General features: G+C 46.3%; 1 protein-coding gene across 4 annotated transcripts in view; it reads right to left on the minus strand.

Annotated features, from left to right (window-relative positions):
* The window catches only part of IQSEC2 (IQ motif and Sec7 domain ArfGEF 2), a 79,227-nt gene that overhangs the window by 51,760 nt on the left and 9,102 nt on the right, over positions 1–18,365 (minus strand). For 3 of the 4 annotated variants that reach the window (XM_055338194.1, XM_055338193.1, XM_055338197.1), the window contains exon 2: positions 1,150–1,179. The exons of the other annotated variant lie outside the window; for it this stretch is intronic. In XM_055338194.1, the coding sequence (XP_055194169.1) occupies positions 1,150–1,179 (30 nt within the window). The remainder of the gene's footprint in view (positions 1–1,149; positions 1,180–18,365) is intronic. 4 annotated transcript variants of the gene reach the window in all.

The following is an 18,365-nucleotide window of genomic DNA, read 5'->3' on the forward strand; positions in this document are numbered from 1 at the left end:
ATACTAGGACATGCTGTGTCTCATTATGTGCTTCTGGCTATATGCTGGGATCCTCTGCCTCGCTTCCCCCATCCACTGCCCAATGGCAGGACCTGGGCGGCTGCATATGGTTGGACAAGCTGTGCTCTGCACAAGGGTTCATGGCCAAGAGGCCACAAACAGCGGGAGGGGGGTGGCTGAAATGCAACCTGTGCTCTGCTCACTGAGCTAGGAACCCCGGTGAGAGGCCGCAGTAGCCCTGGAGAAAGGGAACATGCCTTCAACTGGTCCACTCAGTGGATCCCACCCTTCACAAAGGCACTGTGTGTGCTCATTAAGAACTGTGTAGCCCTGGCTGGAATTCAGTGTACCCATCCCATGCCTCTGTTGCCTGGGCCCATCTCATCTTATCTCAGAGGCCCACTGTATTGCCCCTGATCTGGATGCTAAGACTTAATGGGCCCTATCCTGAGTACCCCATCATTCCCCTGTAGACCCTATCCTTGATACTTGTGACTTCGTGAAGCTTCTGATGGGTTAAGGCCCGGGAAATGCACAACTAGCCCTTGTCTTTACCCCAGTTTTATTCCCATCTCTTTGAGTGGCAGATTGATCACACCACGAAAACTTACTGAAGCTTGTAATTTTTTACCAAGCATGGAAAAAAAAGTGCACTTGTCACCATAATGTATGTTTCTAATGTGTAGAATGTGTCATGTCAAAAGTCCACCCAGATCTCACTACTCAGAGCTAGCTAGTGCAGTTCAGGGTGGAGCACCAATGCCAGACCAAAGAAGCCCTGCTTCTCTCATGCCCTCTTCTCCAGAAAGGAGAAGGTGGAGAAGGACCCAGGTCCGGAGCTGACCTCTCTGCAGGTCAGCTTTCCCATCTGAGCAGCAATCATGAGTCTTTCTGGGGTTCAGCCCAGCCCAGAGTAGCCAGGGTCAGAAAGACTGAGGAACAGTTTTTAGCCTCCTTCCATGCCTGCTACACTCACCTTAGCCCTCCCACTCTGCTCCATACCCACTCCTAGTACCAATGGGACAAAACCCCTGGGGTCGACCCCCCCCCCCCGTGCCCCTGCCCACAGATCCCCAAATAACAAACCAAAGGGCCCACCCCAGTCCCTGTTCCATCTCCCCACTGCTACTACAGAAAGAGGGTACTGACCTGACTGTCCTGGAATTCTCACCATCAGATCTGAAAGGGAAGCAGAAAAAAAAACCCCAATGATCAGTACTCGCTCTCTGTTCTTCTCCTGGTGCCCTATGCAATGGCCTTGTGGCCTAACACATGCTGTGAAAAGGAAGGGGAGGGTATTTCATGCAGAGGAGAGCCAATGGGAAAGTTGTCGGGACGGGAGGAAGATAGTATGGTGGGGGTGGACTGAACCAGGGGAGGAGTGGGTGTGGGTGAGGTTGGAGAGGTTCCTGGAACCAACCATGAGGGCCCTGGTGGGTCAGAGTGAGAAGTGAGGCCCAAATCAAAGTGGCTAAGAGGCAGTCCACAGCTGTGGGCCAAGGCAGAGCCCCCCACTTTAAATGCAGAGAGACCTAGCCCTGGATATTAGTTCTGCCACAGACCAGCCCCGTGACCCAGGCAAGCCATTTCCCCTCTCAGGACCTGAGCCTCAGTCTCCCTCTCCCCACCTGGAACATAAGGCCAATCTGGGCAGGACTGCTGGGATGATTAAGCCCTCTGGAACCCAGCAGACAAATGCCAGGTATTATTAACAACATAGAAAAGGCTTTGCCAATTGCCTAGTTCAACCTGCTTATTTTCTAGATGAAGGGAATGAAGCTGAGGGGGTAAGTGAGTCAGCTGCTGGGCTCCTTTCTACTATGCTGGCCTGCCTTCTTCATCGTGAGGCCCTCTCAGAGGTGAAAGAAGGGCAGAGAGGAGAGAATGGGGTGCAGGACAGCTCTGAGGGAGCTGAGGGAATGAGTGAAATCTGCAGCACACCCCTCTGGCTGCTTCTCCTGGGGAGGGGGTGTGGTGAGGGGCAGGGAGGATTGGGATTGTGGCACTGGGGTCTCCAGGGTGGGAAAGGGGAGACAGGACCCAGGAACTTGGAAGAATTGGCAAAGTGTGGGAAGCAGCCTTTCTCATCTCCTTTGTCTTCTTCCTCCTCCTTTACAGTCCCCCCCGCCCCTCCCCACACTCCCCACCCGCCACCCCCCCCAGCCCCACCCCTGCCCACATTTTCCCTGCAGAGAAGAGAGAGATAACACATCACAGGCTCTGTCCTCAGGAAAGAGAACCAAGACTCAAGCTCAGTAAGAGAAGCATTCTCTCTGCTGCATGCAAAATGAGACAGGGGTGCATGGGGAGAGGAGGTGGACCTCAGAAGAGAGTATTTGCTATAAGAGTGAATGGGATCCCTGGGTGGCGCAGCGGTTTAGCGCCTTTGGCCCAGGGCGCGATCCTGGAGACCCAGGATCAAATCCCACCTCGGGCTCCCGGTGCATGGAGCCTGCTTCTCCCTCTGCCTGTGTCTCTGCCTCTCTCCCTCTCTCTGTGACTATCATAAATTAAAAAAAAGAAAGAGTGAATAGAGCCTGGTGGGATGAGCACTGGGTGTTATTGAACTCCAATAACAAACAAACAAACAAAAAGAGTGAATGGAGCCCTCACAGAGAGGTAGGGCAGGCAAGCAGCAGGGCACTGGAGCTCTAACAGAGCACTCCCAGTTCTGCTACTTACTAGCCACATGATCCTGGGGAAGGCACTCCCCTATGCCAAGCCTTGGCTTTCTCACTTGGAAAATGGGGTGAGGGGAGGATCCCTCCCCTCATCAGGTGGCTATGAGGCTTGGCCTAGCACACTTTCTGCCTGGCACATGGCACGTGTGTTCAGCCAAGGACAGTGGCACTAACCTTTAGCCTTCACGGCCCCCTAAAGGGACAGAGGACTAGGGCCACAGAGCACGTTTTCACATTTATTAAAACCTTCCATCTCACTCCGAATCAGCAAGATTGCTTCCGAGGCCTGGCTCAATTATTCACAGGTACCAGGTCGGAGGGGTCTGACTTCAATGATCCCCCAACTGCCAACAGAATCAAGGCCAAGCCCCTCAGCCTCTCTCCCTAACACTAAGCCTCTGCTCCAGGGAGGCACCCCACCCCCTGAGCCCCAGCACACACTAAATAGGTCTACTGTATACCAAACCCAGACCTGGAAATATGAACCTTCCAAGAGCTCATGGACTGGCCCCCTGCCCCAATCTGCTTTAGAGCATAAGCAACATATATAATCATCCCCATCATCATGTGAATAATCGCTGAGCACCTGCTATGTACCAGGCACCATGTTAGGCTCTTTCCCTACATTATCTACTTTGATCCTGCAATGTGAGAACTGTTCGTCCAATTTCTAGATGATTAAACTGAGACTCAGAGAGGTTGAAATGATTTGCCACACATCATACAAGTAGGGGAGCTTGGCATAAAGCCCAAAGCTTGTGCTCTTATCACCATACTCCACTGTACCAGTGGCTTGATGCTGAGCACATGCACACCATTAAGGTAAGATCTCTTGTCCTATTTCCCTGATGCCAAGACAGACTCTTCCTCTCTAGGACTCTTTCTTCTGAGGGGTTATCACACATGTACTTCTGCTCCAAAAGCATTTCTATGTGATGTGTTACAGTCCTCAAGATGGCACTTCAGGGGAGTGAAAGAGCTCCAAGCCATGATGCAGATATATTAACCAGTTCTCCTCACCGTGGACTAATTCTTACCAGTTTGAGAGTGTTTGGCATCATGCAACATTCAAGGTAGGGGTGCTTCCCACCTTGGAGGTTTCCGGCTCCTTATACATTTAGTATGTTATGAATTACATGTAGATAACAGTGACCATTAATGCTATTCTTTCCTATACCTCCCTGGGGCTAATGACCTGCCTAATGGTCAGTCTACCTCTTACTCCACCAAGCTGAGCCACTATTCTTTGGAAGATAGCACACACTTGGATAAGTCACTTCTGGCTAGACCTTGGTTCCTCATCTATAAACAATGGGGCTGTGTTAAGTTGAGTTCCCAACAACCTTCAGGTTCTGAAATTTTTTGTTCCTTCGGAATGCCAAAGTTTCCCTTTTGTATCAATTTGGTTCAGCTGTCTATTACATAGAGACCCAAAGACCCAGGGGACAAGGCCTCCCTTTATCAATCCATGTCAGGAGAAGAAATCAATCTGTCTTGCTACTCCCACAGCCTTCTCCTGATGACAGGCCACTTAAGATTCCAGGGTTCTCAAAAGGTTTAACAGGGCCAGTTCCTATCCTCAGGAGTGGTCCTCAATAAATAGTAACTCATCAAAGCCTATGAGTATAGTGACCGTATTTTCTGAATCCAAAACTTGGGCATGTAATCGGACCGAGGATTTTTTTTAAGCAATCTCTACATCCAACATGGGGCTCGAACTCACAACCCCGAGATCAAGAGTCTCATGCTCTTCCAACCAAGCCAGCCAGGCACCCTTAACCAAGGATTCTGACACTGCTGCTTCCACGTATAAGAAGCAGTCTGGCAGATGAGACAATAAATGGCAAAATATGGAATGTTCCTGAACCTTTGGGGACCTATTGGGATAACAGGGCAGAATAACTGAAAAGAATGTAAGCCCTTCAGTTGCCACATTGGGGTTTCTGCCCTTGCCTCCTGACTGGTTCCCTGCCTCTGGTTTAGGTCTTCCCAGCCATCCGTAAACAGCACCTCAGGAAACAATAAGATGCCTCACCCCAAGAACCTGGAATTAGATAAACAAGACTGTCCTCTGAGAGCTAAACTAACAGACATAAAATATATCAGAAATGAGAAATGCAAAGTTACCTGAAAGAGACAGACTGGTCCTCAAGTTAGGATGTGAGTTGAGTAACATGTCTAAAAACTCGTGTGTCCAAGAGAAAGGAGGTTGGATACTGATGGAGGTAGATTTTTTTTAAGGAAGCCTGAAGGACAACCATGAACAGGGTTTCTTCCAGCAGTGCCCTGAGGACAAGGAGGTGGGTATCCTAGCCCAGGTATCACACAGGTCTCTCCAAAAACTGACAATCGGCCCTAGGGCAGCCAAGCACCTTCTCTCCTAGACATCGCCTGATCTAACTGCAAGTCTCTTCATTGGAGAACTCCCTTCTCACTGCTAAAGGAACATCTCTAAAGTACACATCAGTTGATGTGGTTCTCTTGCTTTAAGCATCAGTAACTCCTCCCAGTGACCTCCCTGCCTGTCTTGCCCAAACTCTCCAAGGCTCTCCACCTCACCCTGCCCTCCCATCTCTTTTTCACGCATCTGGTATTGGCTACCTGGAACACTCCCTGCCCCTCTTTAGGTCTTTTAAATTATTTTTTTAAGATCTTTATTTATTTGAGAGAGAGAGAGAGAGAGAGAGAGAGAGAGAGAGAGAGAGAGAACGCACAAGCAGGGGTGGAGGAGTAGAGGGAGAAGCAGACTTCCCGCTGAGCAGGGAGCCCCGATGCGGGACTCCATTCCAGGACCCCAGGATCATGACCTGAGCCAAAGGCAGACGCCTAACCAACTGAGCCCTCCAGGTGCCCTTTTAAAATTATTTTTAATTGTATTAAAGTGATATGTGAAACAGCTGAAAAAGTCAAACTGTCAAGGATCTTAGAATGAAACTCCTTATCAATGTTATTTTTTTCTCAGTTCACTTTCAGATTTCTAAAGTATATGTTCACATTGCTAATCTGCTTGTGAAACTTCTTTTGTGTGTCCTTTTACATTTTTTTGCCAAAGTAATACATGTATGTAGATTTTCAAGTCACGCAGGACTGTGAGGATTGTAAAAAACATTCTCCACTCTACCCCCTTCCCACCCCAACCCCCACTCTCTGAGACAAACCCACTTCAACTCTTTTAACTGCTTGTTCAGGTATTTACCTCATCATTTCTAAAGAACCCGTGCATACACCTACCTCAATACCCAGTACTGGTAGCTGACATTACTATGACTGCATCAATGCTAATAATGGATAAATCATATCATATGCTATAATTACATTTCTTTTCCCATACTACTTTTCCTTTTCCCTGGGGTTGATGGTGGTGATGACTTTGCTTGCTTAGTTTTCTTAGAACGATGATCAGTTCTCCCCAAACTCTGTCAGAAGTGCATTTCTTCTCTCAACGTGTTCAAAACAACATCAGGCAATCCATCAGATTTTCTTCTTTTTCCCTTCAAGACATTGTCCCTACTGCAATTCAGGCTGGGCGCTCTCTACACCCACCTAAGGTTGCACTAAGATCTTGTCCCTGCCCCATCACTCTGGGATTCCTTTCACCTTTCATCTGTTTCCTAGATCCCTTGGACTTTTTTTCTGACTTTATGTCTACATTTTGCTGGAGCACATTCTCCAGCACTCTGAGCAAAAAGGCCTAGGACATAAAATCTTCAGACCGCATCTATCTGAAAAATGTATTCATTAGGCTTTAAGCCTTGATTGATAATTCTTTTTTTTAAGATTTTATTTATTTATTCATAGAGACACAGATAGAGAATGAGAGGCAGAGACACAGGCAGAGGGAGAAGCGGGCTCCATGCAGAGAGCCCGACGTGGGACTGGATCCAGGATCTCCAGGATCATGCCCTGGGCTGCAGGTGGCCCTAAACTGCTGCGCCACCGGGGCTGCCCCTTGATTGATAATTCAACTGAGTACAGACTTCCAGGTTGAAAATTATGTTTGCTCAGAATTTTTAGGACACTGCTACATTTATTGTCTCCTAGCTTCCAGTGCTGCTGTTGAGAAATCCAATGCCATTCTTTTTCTTTATCTTTTGTGTATGATATGTTTTTGTTTTCTGGAACCCCTAAGGATCTTCTCTTTATCACTGGTATTCTGGAATTCCACAGGCATACCTTGGTGTGGGTCTTTTTATCATTTATTTTGCTGGTTACTCAGTGGGATTTTTATTCCTTCAGTTCTGGGACATGTTCTTGTATTTTGGCTTTGATTACTTCCTTCGTGCTGCTTCCGCCACTCTCTATTTCTGGAACTCCTGTGGTTGGATGTTGGAGTTCCTCAACTGATCCTCCAATTTTCTCATCTTTTCTCTTCTGTTGTCTATTTCTTCATCTTGTTATTTTGCTTTCCTAGGATGTTTTCTCTCCTTTTATTTTCTAATCCTTCCTGCTGAAATCTTTATTTTGACCCTATCTTTAATTTCCCAGGGTTCTTCTCCTCCCTCCTGATGTCTGTTCCTTCCAAGTTCCTTTCTTTACTGTTTGTTTGCTTGCTTTTTTGGTCACTCTACAGGTTGATATCTTCTTCAAAAAGCCTTGTACTGGGATCCCTGGGTGGCGCAGCGGTTTAGCGCCTGCCTTTGGCCCAGGGCGCGATCCTGGCGACCCGGGATCGAGTCCCACGTCGGGCTCCCGATGCGTGGAGCCTGCTTCTCCCTCTGCCTGTGTCTCTGCCTCTCTCTCTCTCTCTCTCTCTCTCTCTCTGTGACTATCATAAATAAAAAAAAAGCCTTGTACTATCTGATCATATCTAGCTACCTAAGGCTTGCCAGTGGGGTGTGTGTGTGTGTGTGTGTTAAATGTCAGTTGTACCAATGCTTAATTTACATAAAATCAAATATACCAATCTTAAGGGTCCTTGGCTGGTGATCCTTGGCGATTGGTTTCCCTAACACTAACAAGCAGATGGGAAGCTCTGTTTATAGATGAGGGTTGCCAGGTGGTAGGCTTCACTACAGTTGCTGGGCTGAAGCCTGTTCTTTTGTTGGAAGACTCCCATTTGTCATCTTTTGCAGGCCTTTCTCTAGAGCCTTTCAGTTTCCTCAAAGAAGACTACTTTGCTCTCTTGTATGCTCCTGACTTTGATGTCCTAGAAGTAGGAAAGTGGAAGGAGGTTGGGGTCCCACTGTTTTAGGATGCAGAAACCCTTGCTTATAACCCTATTCCATCCCACCCTTTATTGTGCCTGGTATCCCCAAGCCCGGGGCCTCTTAACTTCAATTTCTCCAAAAAAATCAACCCCCATCTGCAGAGATGGGTTTGGGGGTGGAGGAGGCCCCTCACTAGATGGGGCCAGGGAGGGGACAAGAGGGTCTGTTAACAGACTTAAAATTCTCCCTGTTTTCAATTCCATACCTCACCCTGCCTTCTGTGGTTCGTAGTACCTCTGAATTCTCATATTTCAGTTGGATTTGGGGAAGCAGCAGAGATAAATAAGTTAATTCAACTCATTATGTTTAACAGGAAGTTCCCCCCCTTTTTTTTATTGCAGCCAACTCCTAATCATTTTCCGTGACTCATTTAGGCAAGACCTCCTCCAGAAAGCTTATCTTAATGTTTCTAGGCTGGATGAGGAGTCCCTCCTCTGTTCTCCTGTAGTATCCTTTTCTTGCTTCCATCACAGCCCTGATCAAACTGTTCTGAAAGTGTCCATTACCGTGCCTGACTCTCCCTGCAGAGGGGGAGCCCCTGGCAGTCTGGGGCTGTGACTTAGTCACACCTGTACCCCTATATCTCAGGGTCTGGCTCACAGAGGTATGGAGCCATTATGTGGTGATGGAATGAATGAACAAATGAATGACTACCAGAATGTGTCAGACCCAGCCACGGAGAACATCTAGAAAGGGAAATAAGCTGAGAACAGTTGTTCCTCTACAAGGCCAGTTCCCCAAATGCTGTAAGTTTTAGAGCTGTATGTGCAAGGATGCCCACTGCAGCCTGATTTAAAACTGTGGAAAAAATGGGCCCAGCTTCTGTGCCCTACATTCGGAGGATGGTTAAGTACATTATGGTATATCAGTTGCCGTTAAAAATAATGCTCGTGGAGAATATGCAATTACGTGGGGGAAACGCTCAAGTGAAAAGAAGCAAGAAAAAAATCGTATGTGCTGTATCATTTCAACTACATGAAAAGAATAAAAAAGAACAAGGGAAATACACCAAATGCTCGCAGTGGCTGCCTTTGTGTGCTGTAATTACAGGTAATGTTTTTCGCCTCTACTTTTCTGAGTTTTTTCTACATTTTCTAATGCAAGGATGCATTAAATGTCTAATTTTTTAAAAGCTCCTAAGAAATGAAGGTAAATGTCCTGCAAGTGCTATGGAGAAAATACTGTGACAGGGGACCTAAGAGTCTGGGCAGGTCCAGCCGTGCTTGCTGGGAAGGCTCTGTTCTTTACTGCTCAGAGGCCTTGAAGACTCAGGCCCATGGATACCACCCATCCCCTCACTGCAAAAGCAGGACCTAGCTCGGGAAGCCAAAGAAGGGGGATCTTGGGGTCTAGCTTATTACAAATCACAATACCATAGGCCATGATGGGAAACAGAGGGCCCTAAATTGGACCCCAAACTTTAGATGCCTCTCTCCATGAGGTAAAGGGTCTGTGGGGCCATGGGAATATAGCCATCAGGATCTTTGGCCCTCTGTCTTCTAGACTGCACTCCTGGTACCCAGAACCCTAGAGTCCCCTGCCTGTACCTCTTTTTTTCCCTGCCTGTACCTTTTGAGCTTATTTGCAAGAATTGTGTGGTCTTATCATCTAGGTCCATCTGCTACGCCCAACAGGTGGCCAAGAGGAAGTTGGATGGAGGCAGGGCTTTGATGTGTATGTACTCCATGAATATGGAGTAGCCATATTCATCCCAAGGTTCTATAAGAACCATAGGTAGGAAGAAAAGCAGGGAGGGCCAAAAGCCTCAACTGGTACCTTGCCTGGGCCCTGAAAAAGTAGAGGCAGGCAAGTCCATAGGTCCTTAGGCCTCAGGGTTTATAGAAAGGCCTAACACTAAGAAGAAGACAGATCTACGTTCAAATCCACTTATTTGCTGTGCAACCACAAATGAGTCCATTCCTTTCCCTGAACCTCAGTTTCTCCAACTATAAAACAGGTATAATAATTTCCACTTCAGAGAGTTGTGGTGAGGCTTGCTGGGGACAGAACAGCCTAGTGGTTACGAGCACAGGCTTTGGGTCAGACAGGCCTAGACCTCAATTGCAGCTCTGCCCCTCTTAACTATGTGAATTATATCTGTAAGGTTCAGTTTGCTCATCAATGTAATGTAAATAGCAATTGCATTAACCCAACAGAGCTTCTGGAAGGATTATGGTCATAAATAATGTGCAAAACATTGGAAAATGCTTCAATGAGGAAAGGCTGCTTAATAATAATTGTGCAAATACTGACTATGGTGGAGTCGACGGGGCCTTCTCTACTCCCCATACTCCTGTCCAGCTTGATTTTTCACCATAGCACTTAACACTATAGGACAGATTCTGCATCCTCTTGTTTCTTTTCTGCCCCTGCCTGCCCGCCCCCAGATATCCACACACTAGAATATCAGCTTCACAAGGCAGAGATTTTGTCTGCTTTGTTCAGTGTTGCCAAGTACCTGGAACAGTACGACATACAGAGAAGATGTTCTTCTACAGTTCAGTAGCTATCTGCTCCTTAGGGGTAAAAAGATGTTCTTGGCTAATAAAATAGCCAGAATATGGGCATGGGAGCACAAAGAAGTCCACTTTGCTTAGGGAACACGACACAGTTCAATACAAGTTGAATACTGGTCAGGAAAGGAAGAGCATGGCTAGAAAGATGAGTGGAGCCCTGGCCTTTCCAAAAGGAGCATGCAAGAGCTTTCCTAGACCAAAAGTGATATAAAGACTTATTTGCAATGGCCAAGGAATGGAAAAGCCCTGAGGAAAAGGCAAAAGACGCCTCCTAAGTTCAAGAGCCACCTAAATCGTGACAATGTGAAAAGTGACTGTAAAAACCTCTTGAAAGAGGGCAGCCCTGGTGGCCCAGCAGTTTAGCGCCGTATTCAGCCGGGGTGTGATCCTGGAGACCCGGGATCGAGTCCCACGTCAGGGTCCCTGCATGGAGCCTGCTTCTTCCTCTGCCTGTGTCTTTGCCTCTCTCTCTCTCTCTCTCTCTCTCTCTCTCTCAATAAATAAATAAATAAATAAATAAATAAATAAATAAATAAAATCTATGCTGAGTGAAATAAGTCAATTGGAAAAGGACAAACATTATATGGTCTCATTCATTTGGGGAATATAAAAATTAGTGAAAGGGAATAAAGGGAAAGGAGAGAAAATGAGTGAAAATATCAGTGAGGGTGACAAAACATGAGAGATACCTAACTCTGGGAAATGAACAAGGGGTAGTGGAAAGGGAGGTGGGTGGGGGGTTGGGGTGACTGGCTGATGGGCACTGAGGGGGGTACTTGGCGGGATGAGCACTGGATGTTATGCTAAATGTTGGTAAATTGAACTTCAATAAAAAATTTTTTTAAATCTTTAAAAAAAAACAACTCTTGAAAGATAATTCAGGAGGAGAAGACTCCTGCCGCAGGGACCCATCTGAGCCAAGAATCGGACCTAGAAATGACACATAGGTGGTTAGAGAAGTCAGGAAGATGAGATGATGGTGACATGCAAGAAAATCTTATAAAGGTTAATAAGAGAGAACCACTAGATGAGCCACTGGACAAATCAAAAAGCTTGTTGGATAATGAAACCACTTTCAGTAATCAAAGGCCAAGATGGTGTCAGAGATGTAAAACGAAGGCCATGATAATTTCGGTTGCTGATTACCCTTTTGTTGGTGATCACTCTTCCTCTGGTCCTTGATGAGCACTATTTGTGGAGTAAGTTCTAGGATGCTGAGGATGATGATGAAGATGGCTGCATACTTCAAAGGAAATATTTGGCTATCACTTTTCAATTTCTTTTCTCAGGAAATAGGCAGTGCCACTTTACATTATTATTTTAAAAAGAAGACAGGCAGAGACTACAACGAAGAGCCTTGAATGCCAGGCAACAGACTATTGTCCTGTAATTTCTGGGGAGCCCTTAGGGAGCTCAGCCCCGGGACTGATAAGGTCAGATGCTGCCTTCCCTGACCCCAGGCTCCTTCCTGTCAAGCAGGCTTTATTTGGTCTTAAGCATATTCTGCCTTCTAATAATCCAAAAAGAATAAAGTGACTATTTATTAAGTACCTATGATGGGTTCGGGGCTTGCACTGTGTTCTTGACAGCTGGGCAAGATGGTTATTCTTCCCATCGTACAGATGTGAAAACTCAGGCTCAGGACAGCCATGTGATTTGCCTAGAGTTATGCAGCTAATAAGTGGTGGGGCTGAGATTCAGGTCTGGTTGGTCTGACTCTAAAACCAACGCTTTTAACTGCTACAGGTGTGGCTTCCTTCTGTCATGCCAGAGCTAAGTGGCACTTCATCTCTCATACCAGCCTGTGAGCTTGGCCTCTCTCCCTCACCTGGCCCCCATCTCCCCTATACATGGTGCAGCCCAAGCCCGGCACCCACCCTCAACCATAAACATTCAGGGAAGTACTTCTGGAAGAAACAATCATTCTAGGTCAGAGGGAGGGCACCAAACAGGGAAGGTGGGATTAGGCACAGGTATTACAGTCCAGATCAGCTCAGCATTAGGACAAAAAAAAAAAAAAAAAGAAAAGAAAAGAAAAGAAAAAGAAGGGGAAGAGAGAGAGAGAAAAGTAAAATGGAACTGGCTCTCTCCAGCCCTCCCTTCCTGCCTCCCTCTGCTAGAGGCAAAGGGATGGAGGATCAGTCATGATGGGAAGGAGAGTGGGTGGAAGTGGGGAGCAGCCTAGAGCAGCTCGCTGTTGCAGAAGCCTCACTCAGCCTCAAAGCCCCCTCCTGTGCGCTAGGGGCCCTGGTCTGGCCTACCTGCTCCCTCTGCCTAAGCAAAGGAGGCTGGGCTGCACTCCCAGGAGCCCACTAAAATGAATGTGAAAAACAAAACAAGATATGAAGTCATAACAGTGAAGAGGATGGAAGAAAGCAATATCAACGGATGAGAGATTTAAATGAAGTTCTGGAAGCTAAAAACAAAGAGTGTTCATATTTGAAGGAGAGCCAGGGACACCATTCAGGGGATGGCAGTCAGGGTGGGAGCCAATCGGGCCAGCAGAGGCCCAGAGAGACTCCAGACTTGGAGATGGTAGATACAAGGAAGGACAGGGATGATCAGGATCTGAAAACAGGGGGATAAACTGAAAATAAGTACATGAAATCCTCCCCTGCTCCCCTAACTCCCAAATCCAGAATACAAGCTGCCTGGCATGTGCCCCTAGGCAAAATGTCAGAGAGCTTCTAGCTAAAGGAACTAAACTATCTAGGGTGAATTAGGGCACCCAGTGGCATGTTGGTGTCTCCAGAATGAAGTGCTTTACATTCTGGCATTTAGGGGGCCACCCATAACAGCCAGCTCTCTGGAGGCTCACCTGAAATAAAGCTGGCAAGTGGACAAGACAGCCTGGATATATAAACATATCAATCAGGCTTTATATGAACTCATTCATAAACAATAAAATGGAAAGTATGAGAGAAAAGATAGGCAGCCTGGAGGATCAATCCTGGAAGCTCATCTAACTAGCAGACATTCCAGAAAGAGGAAACAGAGAAAATGAAGAGGAGGAAACTACCAAGGAAATTATGTAAGAAGAGATAAAAGGCACTGGATTGAACACTCACTGAGTACCAGGCCAGGTGAATGGAAAACAGACCTTGAACTGAGTGCTAGTGACATGGGTATGTTTGGCTTGCAAAAATTGCCCCAGCTGTTCATTTGTGATATGAGCACTTTTCTGTATGCATATTATACTTCAGTGTGACATTTACCAAAAAATCCTTCTTCTAGAAAACTCCAGGTAAACTGTCCCCAGAAGATGTGCTATGATTATCCTGCAGTTTCAAGGAGCTCCATACAGCGATAACTAAATAAGTAAGCAAGCAAGCAAACAAACGAGGGAGAAAGTCCTAGGCTCAAATATAAAACAAAGTAAAAGGTGGCATGATTTTGAGCCATGCCATAGAGAGTAAGAAAGGAAAATTCATTTGCTCTTGATGTGAGGCACATCTTCCTATGAGGACAGAGGTTGTGACAGTGGATCCTGGAAACTGAGCTGCAATTATAGTCATAATCACATAAACAGAGTATATTGGTGGTCCACTTTTATTTGTTTGTTTTTATTGAAGTTCGATTTGCCAACATATAGTATATCACCCAGTGCTCATCCCATCAAGTGCCCTCCTTACTGGGTGAGGGGTGCCCATGGGGTAACTGGGTGACGGGTGGTTGACTTTTAAAATCGATGTGTCTTGATAAAGCACTGGAAGCCTAATTATTACAGGATGCAACTGCAATCAACCTTGTGGAATGCAAAAGTGTCGAGCACAGAATGTGGGAGGTGCAAGGGTGGAGAGATAGAGGGAAGGATGGGGCCCTAATAACTGCCTTACAGACCCAGTGGTGAAGAGATACTGTAGAAAATGGATGGACTCAGAAACTGTAGTTTAAAACAGTGCTTAATAGGGGCACCTGGGTGGCTCAGTGGTTGAGTGTCTACCTTTGGCTCAGGTCATGATCCCGGGGTCTGGGGATTGAGTCCCACATCGGCCTTCCCGAGGAGCCTGCTTCTTCCTCTGCTCTGTCTCTGCCTCTCTCTGTGTGTCTCTCATGAAAAAATAAATAAAATCTTAAAAGAAATAAAAATAAAACAATGCTTAATAAAGTTACAAAGGGGGATCCCTGGGTGGCGCAGCGGTTTGGCGCCTGCCTTTGGCCCAGGGCGCGATCCTGGAGACCCGGGATCGAGTCCCACGTCGGGCTCCCGGTGCATGGAGCCTGCTTCTCCCTCTGCCTGTGTCTCTGCCTCTCTCTCTCTCTCTCTCTCTGTGTGTGTGTGACTATCATAAATAAATAAAAATTTAAAAAAATAAAGTTACAAAGGTAACTAACAGAGGAACCAAAGTAGTAATGTTAACTATCACAATCTGTGAGGGGGAAAGATGTGTCATAAATAAGTTAAATCCTCATTTGTCAGAGGAGAAAGAAGTCAGTAGATAATGTTTCAAGTTGATAAATGAAGAAATAACCATCAAAGCACATGACTTAGATGAAACCACCACCAGAAAACCTAAATGGTAAAAGTAGTAACCTCTGGGGGCTGGAAGGGGAGAAGAGGGAGGCATTGGCTCTTTACTATACACGTGTCTGTGTACTCTTTGCTGGTTTTTTTTAAAGATTTTTTTAAATTTTATTTTTATTTTATGATAGTCACACACAGAGAGAGAGGCAGAGACACAGGCAGAGGGAGAAGCAGGCTCCATGCACTGGGAGCCTGACGTGGGACTCGATCCCGGGTCTCCAGGATCGCGCCCTGGGCCAAAGGCAGGCGCCAAACCGCTGCGCCACCCAGGGATCCCAAAGATTTTGTTTTTAAGTAATCTCTCCACCCAACATGGGGCTCGAATCCACGACTCCAACCCAGAGATCAGGAGTCACAGGCTCTATCACCTGAGCCAGCCAGGTGCCACTGTTTGCCTTTTTGACAGTATGCACATGTAACCACTTTAATTTAAAGAATGAGTCCCTCCTCTTTCTTTGGACCTCAGTTTCCCCACACAGTATGTATAAAAGAGGGAAGGTATGATTCTATGTGATATAAGGTCCTGTTCTTCAATGTAGGCTTCTTTTTATTTTTATATTTTTAAAAGATTTTTATTTAATTGAGAGAGAGAGATCACAAGCAGGGGGGATGGGCAGGGGGAGAGGGAGAAGCAGACTCCCCACTGAGCAGAGGGCCCAATATGGGGCTCCATCCCAGGACCCTGGGATCATTACCTGAGCTGAAGGCAGCCGTCTAACCTCTAATGGACTGAGCCACCCAGGCGCCCAACAGGCTTCCTTTTAAAGCAGGAATGAAACAGGTGAGTGAGGGGCCGATGCCCCCCCCCCAATAACACTTCCATTCCTCCTGATGCCACAGTTGTCCATGGGAATGCCTTCTCAGCTACCCCAACCAGCACTGCCTTCCGGTCCCCTTTTAGCCCCACCATCACCCATCCAGCCTCTCCAGCCTTCCACTCATTCTACTATTTACACCCGTTAGTTATTTATACCTGCCTGAGTCACAAAGGATTTGAGGTGGCTTACTTCAATAACACAAAGAAAGAATAAGAAATTGAACTAGAAAATAAGCTCAGAAAAAAGAGATCAACAAAGATGCTCAAGCTGTACTTCAAATTAATCAGTAGCCAGGGAAGAGGGGTGAGATACAATGAGCCATGACAGCCTCATATTAGGAAGGAGGAAATACACCCATTCTCTGGGCATGGAATTCTGCAAATCGCTGTCCATGGGAGATTTCATGAGGGAGAAGGAAATGACGGGTTTGGTTTGGTTTTTAAACTTTAAGTTGTCCTACTTTAAATGATATACTATCCAGATATTTGGATGAGTTAGCTATTAAAAACTAAAGATGGGCGCCTGGATGGCTCAGCAGTTGAGCATCTGCCTTTGGCTCAGGTAGTGATCTCGGGATCCTGGGATCGAGTCCCACATCAGGCTCCCTGCGAGGAGCCTGCTTCTCCCTCTGCCTATGTCTCTGCTTCTCTCTCTGTGTCTCTTAGCAAGAAATAAATAAAATCTTTAAAAAAATAAAATAAAAACTAAAGAATCTCAGGTAATATCATGATTATAGAAATGAAGTGTAAGAGGGATGCCTGGGTGGCTCAGTCAGTTGGGCATCTGCCCTTAGCTCAGATCATGATCCTGGGGTCCTGGGATTGAGTCCCACATTGGGCTCCCTGCTCAGCAGGGAGTCTGCTTCTCCCTCTCCACCCCGCCCCCCACTGTTCTCTCTTTCTCTCTCAAATGAATAAATTTTTTTAAAAAATACAAAAAAAAGAAATGAGGTATAAGGGCATGTGCTTTGGCATGATCTTGGATTATTTCATTGGTTTTCTGCCCTTGGAAATGCCTAGGAAGCACCTACATGTATCAGTGAATGCCATTCAAATGATCTAGGTTAATCCTGAAAGATGGGCATTGTCCAGCCATCTTCCAGACAAGGAAACTAAAGCTCAGAGAAGACAAGATGACATAGCTGAGGTCCTCCAGTGGGTTGGGGCAAGCCGAGATTCAAACCTAGGGCTCTCTGCTGGTAGCTACACTTGTGGGGAGCATAGCATAATGTATAAACTTGTGGAATCACTATGTCCTATACCTGAAATGAATGTAATATTGTGTGTCCACTATACTCAAAACAAAACAAAAGAGAAACAAACTTAATCTGTCTGTCTCCAAAGCTCGTTCTTTGTGTATCATGCCATGGAGCCTCAAAACAAAGTCATCCAGGCTGGAGAGGCTCTGCCCTAAGCAATGGGCACACACAAGTGATGACAGAGAAGCCTGTCCTCCTCCATGAAAACAGAAAAAAGGGGCATGACAGGCAGGGCTCTCAGGCCAAAATCTGCCTCTGAGCTGCCTCAATTACATTAAATGAGGACCTAGAAGGCAGAAAGCAGCAGGAGAAAAGGTAGGTTGGGCAGAAAAAGGGAAATCTGGGTCTACTCTCTCGCTGTGAATCTGAGATCTGATTTCTGTGGGGCTGAGCCAGACAGAGCAGAGGGTCTCTTGCTTCAATGGCAGACAGAGGGTTTGTCTCAAAGACCCGGCTTCCTCATCTGTAGGACACAACAATAATGAGCCCTTCAACCTTCACAGGATTTCAAGGCATAAAATAGCACATTTAAGGAATGGTCCTTTGAACCCTGGCATTAACATTAGAGTGACTCTTCTAATCAGAGCTCTTCTGCTTCGACATTGAGCAGCATCATACAGGTTCTCTCTCTCTGGGCCTCAGCCTTCTCATCTATGAAATGAACAGCTTTAGCTGAATGATTTTTTTTAGAGATTTTATTGATTTATTTGAGTAAGAAAGAGACAGAAAGAGACAGAGAGAGCATGCACAGGAGGAGGGACAGAGGGAGAAGGAGAAGCAGGCTCCCCGCTGAGCAGACAGCCAACCATAGACTGGATCCCAGGACCACAGGGTTCCATCCTAGAACCCTGAGATCGAGACCTGAGCCGAAGGCAGACACTTAACCAACTGACCCACCCAGATGCCCCTTGAGCTGGATCATTTCTAAGGGTCCTTCTAATTTGAAGTTTCTTGGCTTTTATGCTGGTATTATTAAAATCCTGCTAGTCATGCATGGCTGCCACTTCTCTGAGTTCCCACAGTTAGCTGCACGCCCCTCTTTCACAGCACTTACCAATGTGTTGTCACTGTCTCTCTCCTCCAATAGATTATCTCTACTCCCCACTGCCTAAGATCAGGTCTTATCATCTCTCATCTAGACTGTCACCACTGACTTCTCACTAGGTGCCCTCCAATCTGTCTTCCAAATTGTCCACTAGTGGGATCTCTCTAAAACATAGCTTTTGACACCACCCCATATTCTAAAATGAGCACCTCTTTCCTCAACCTAAAACCCTATCTTGGCTCCCAATTCCCAACAGAATAAAGCTCCTTATCCTGCTTATTCTTACTCTGGGCTGGCTGACTTTTCAGACCCTGC

The sequence above is a fragment of the Nyctereutes procyonoides genome, unplaced genomic scaffold, assembly GCF_905146905.1.
Source record: "Nyctereutes procyonoides isolate TBG_1078 unplaced genomic scaffold, NYPRO_anot_genome, whole genome shotgun sequence".
NCBI lineage: Eukaryota > Metazoa > Chordata > Mammalia > Carnivora > Canidae > Nyctereutes > Nyctereutes procyonoides.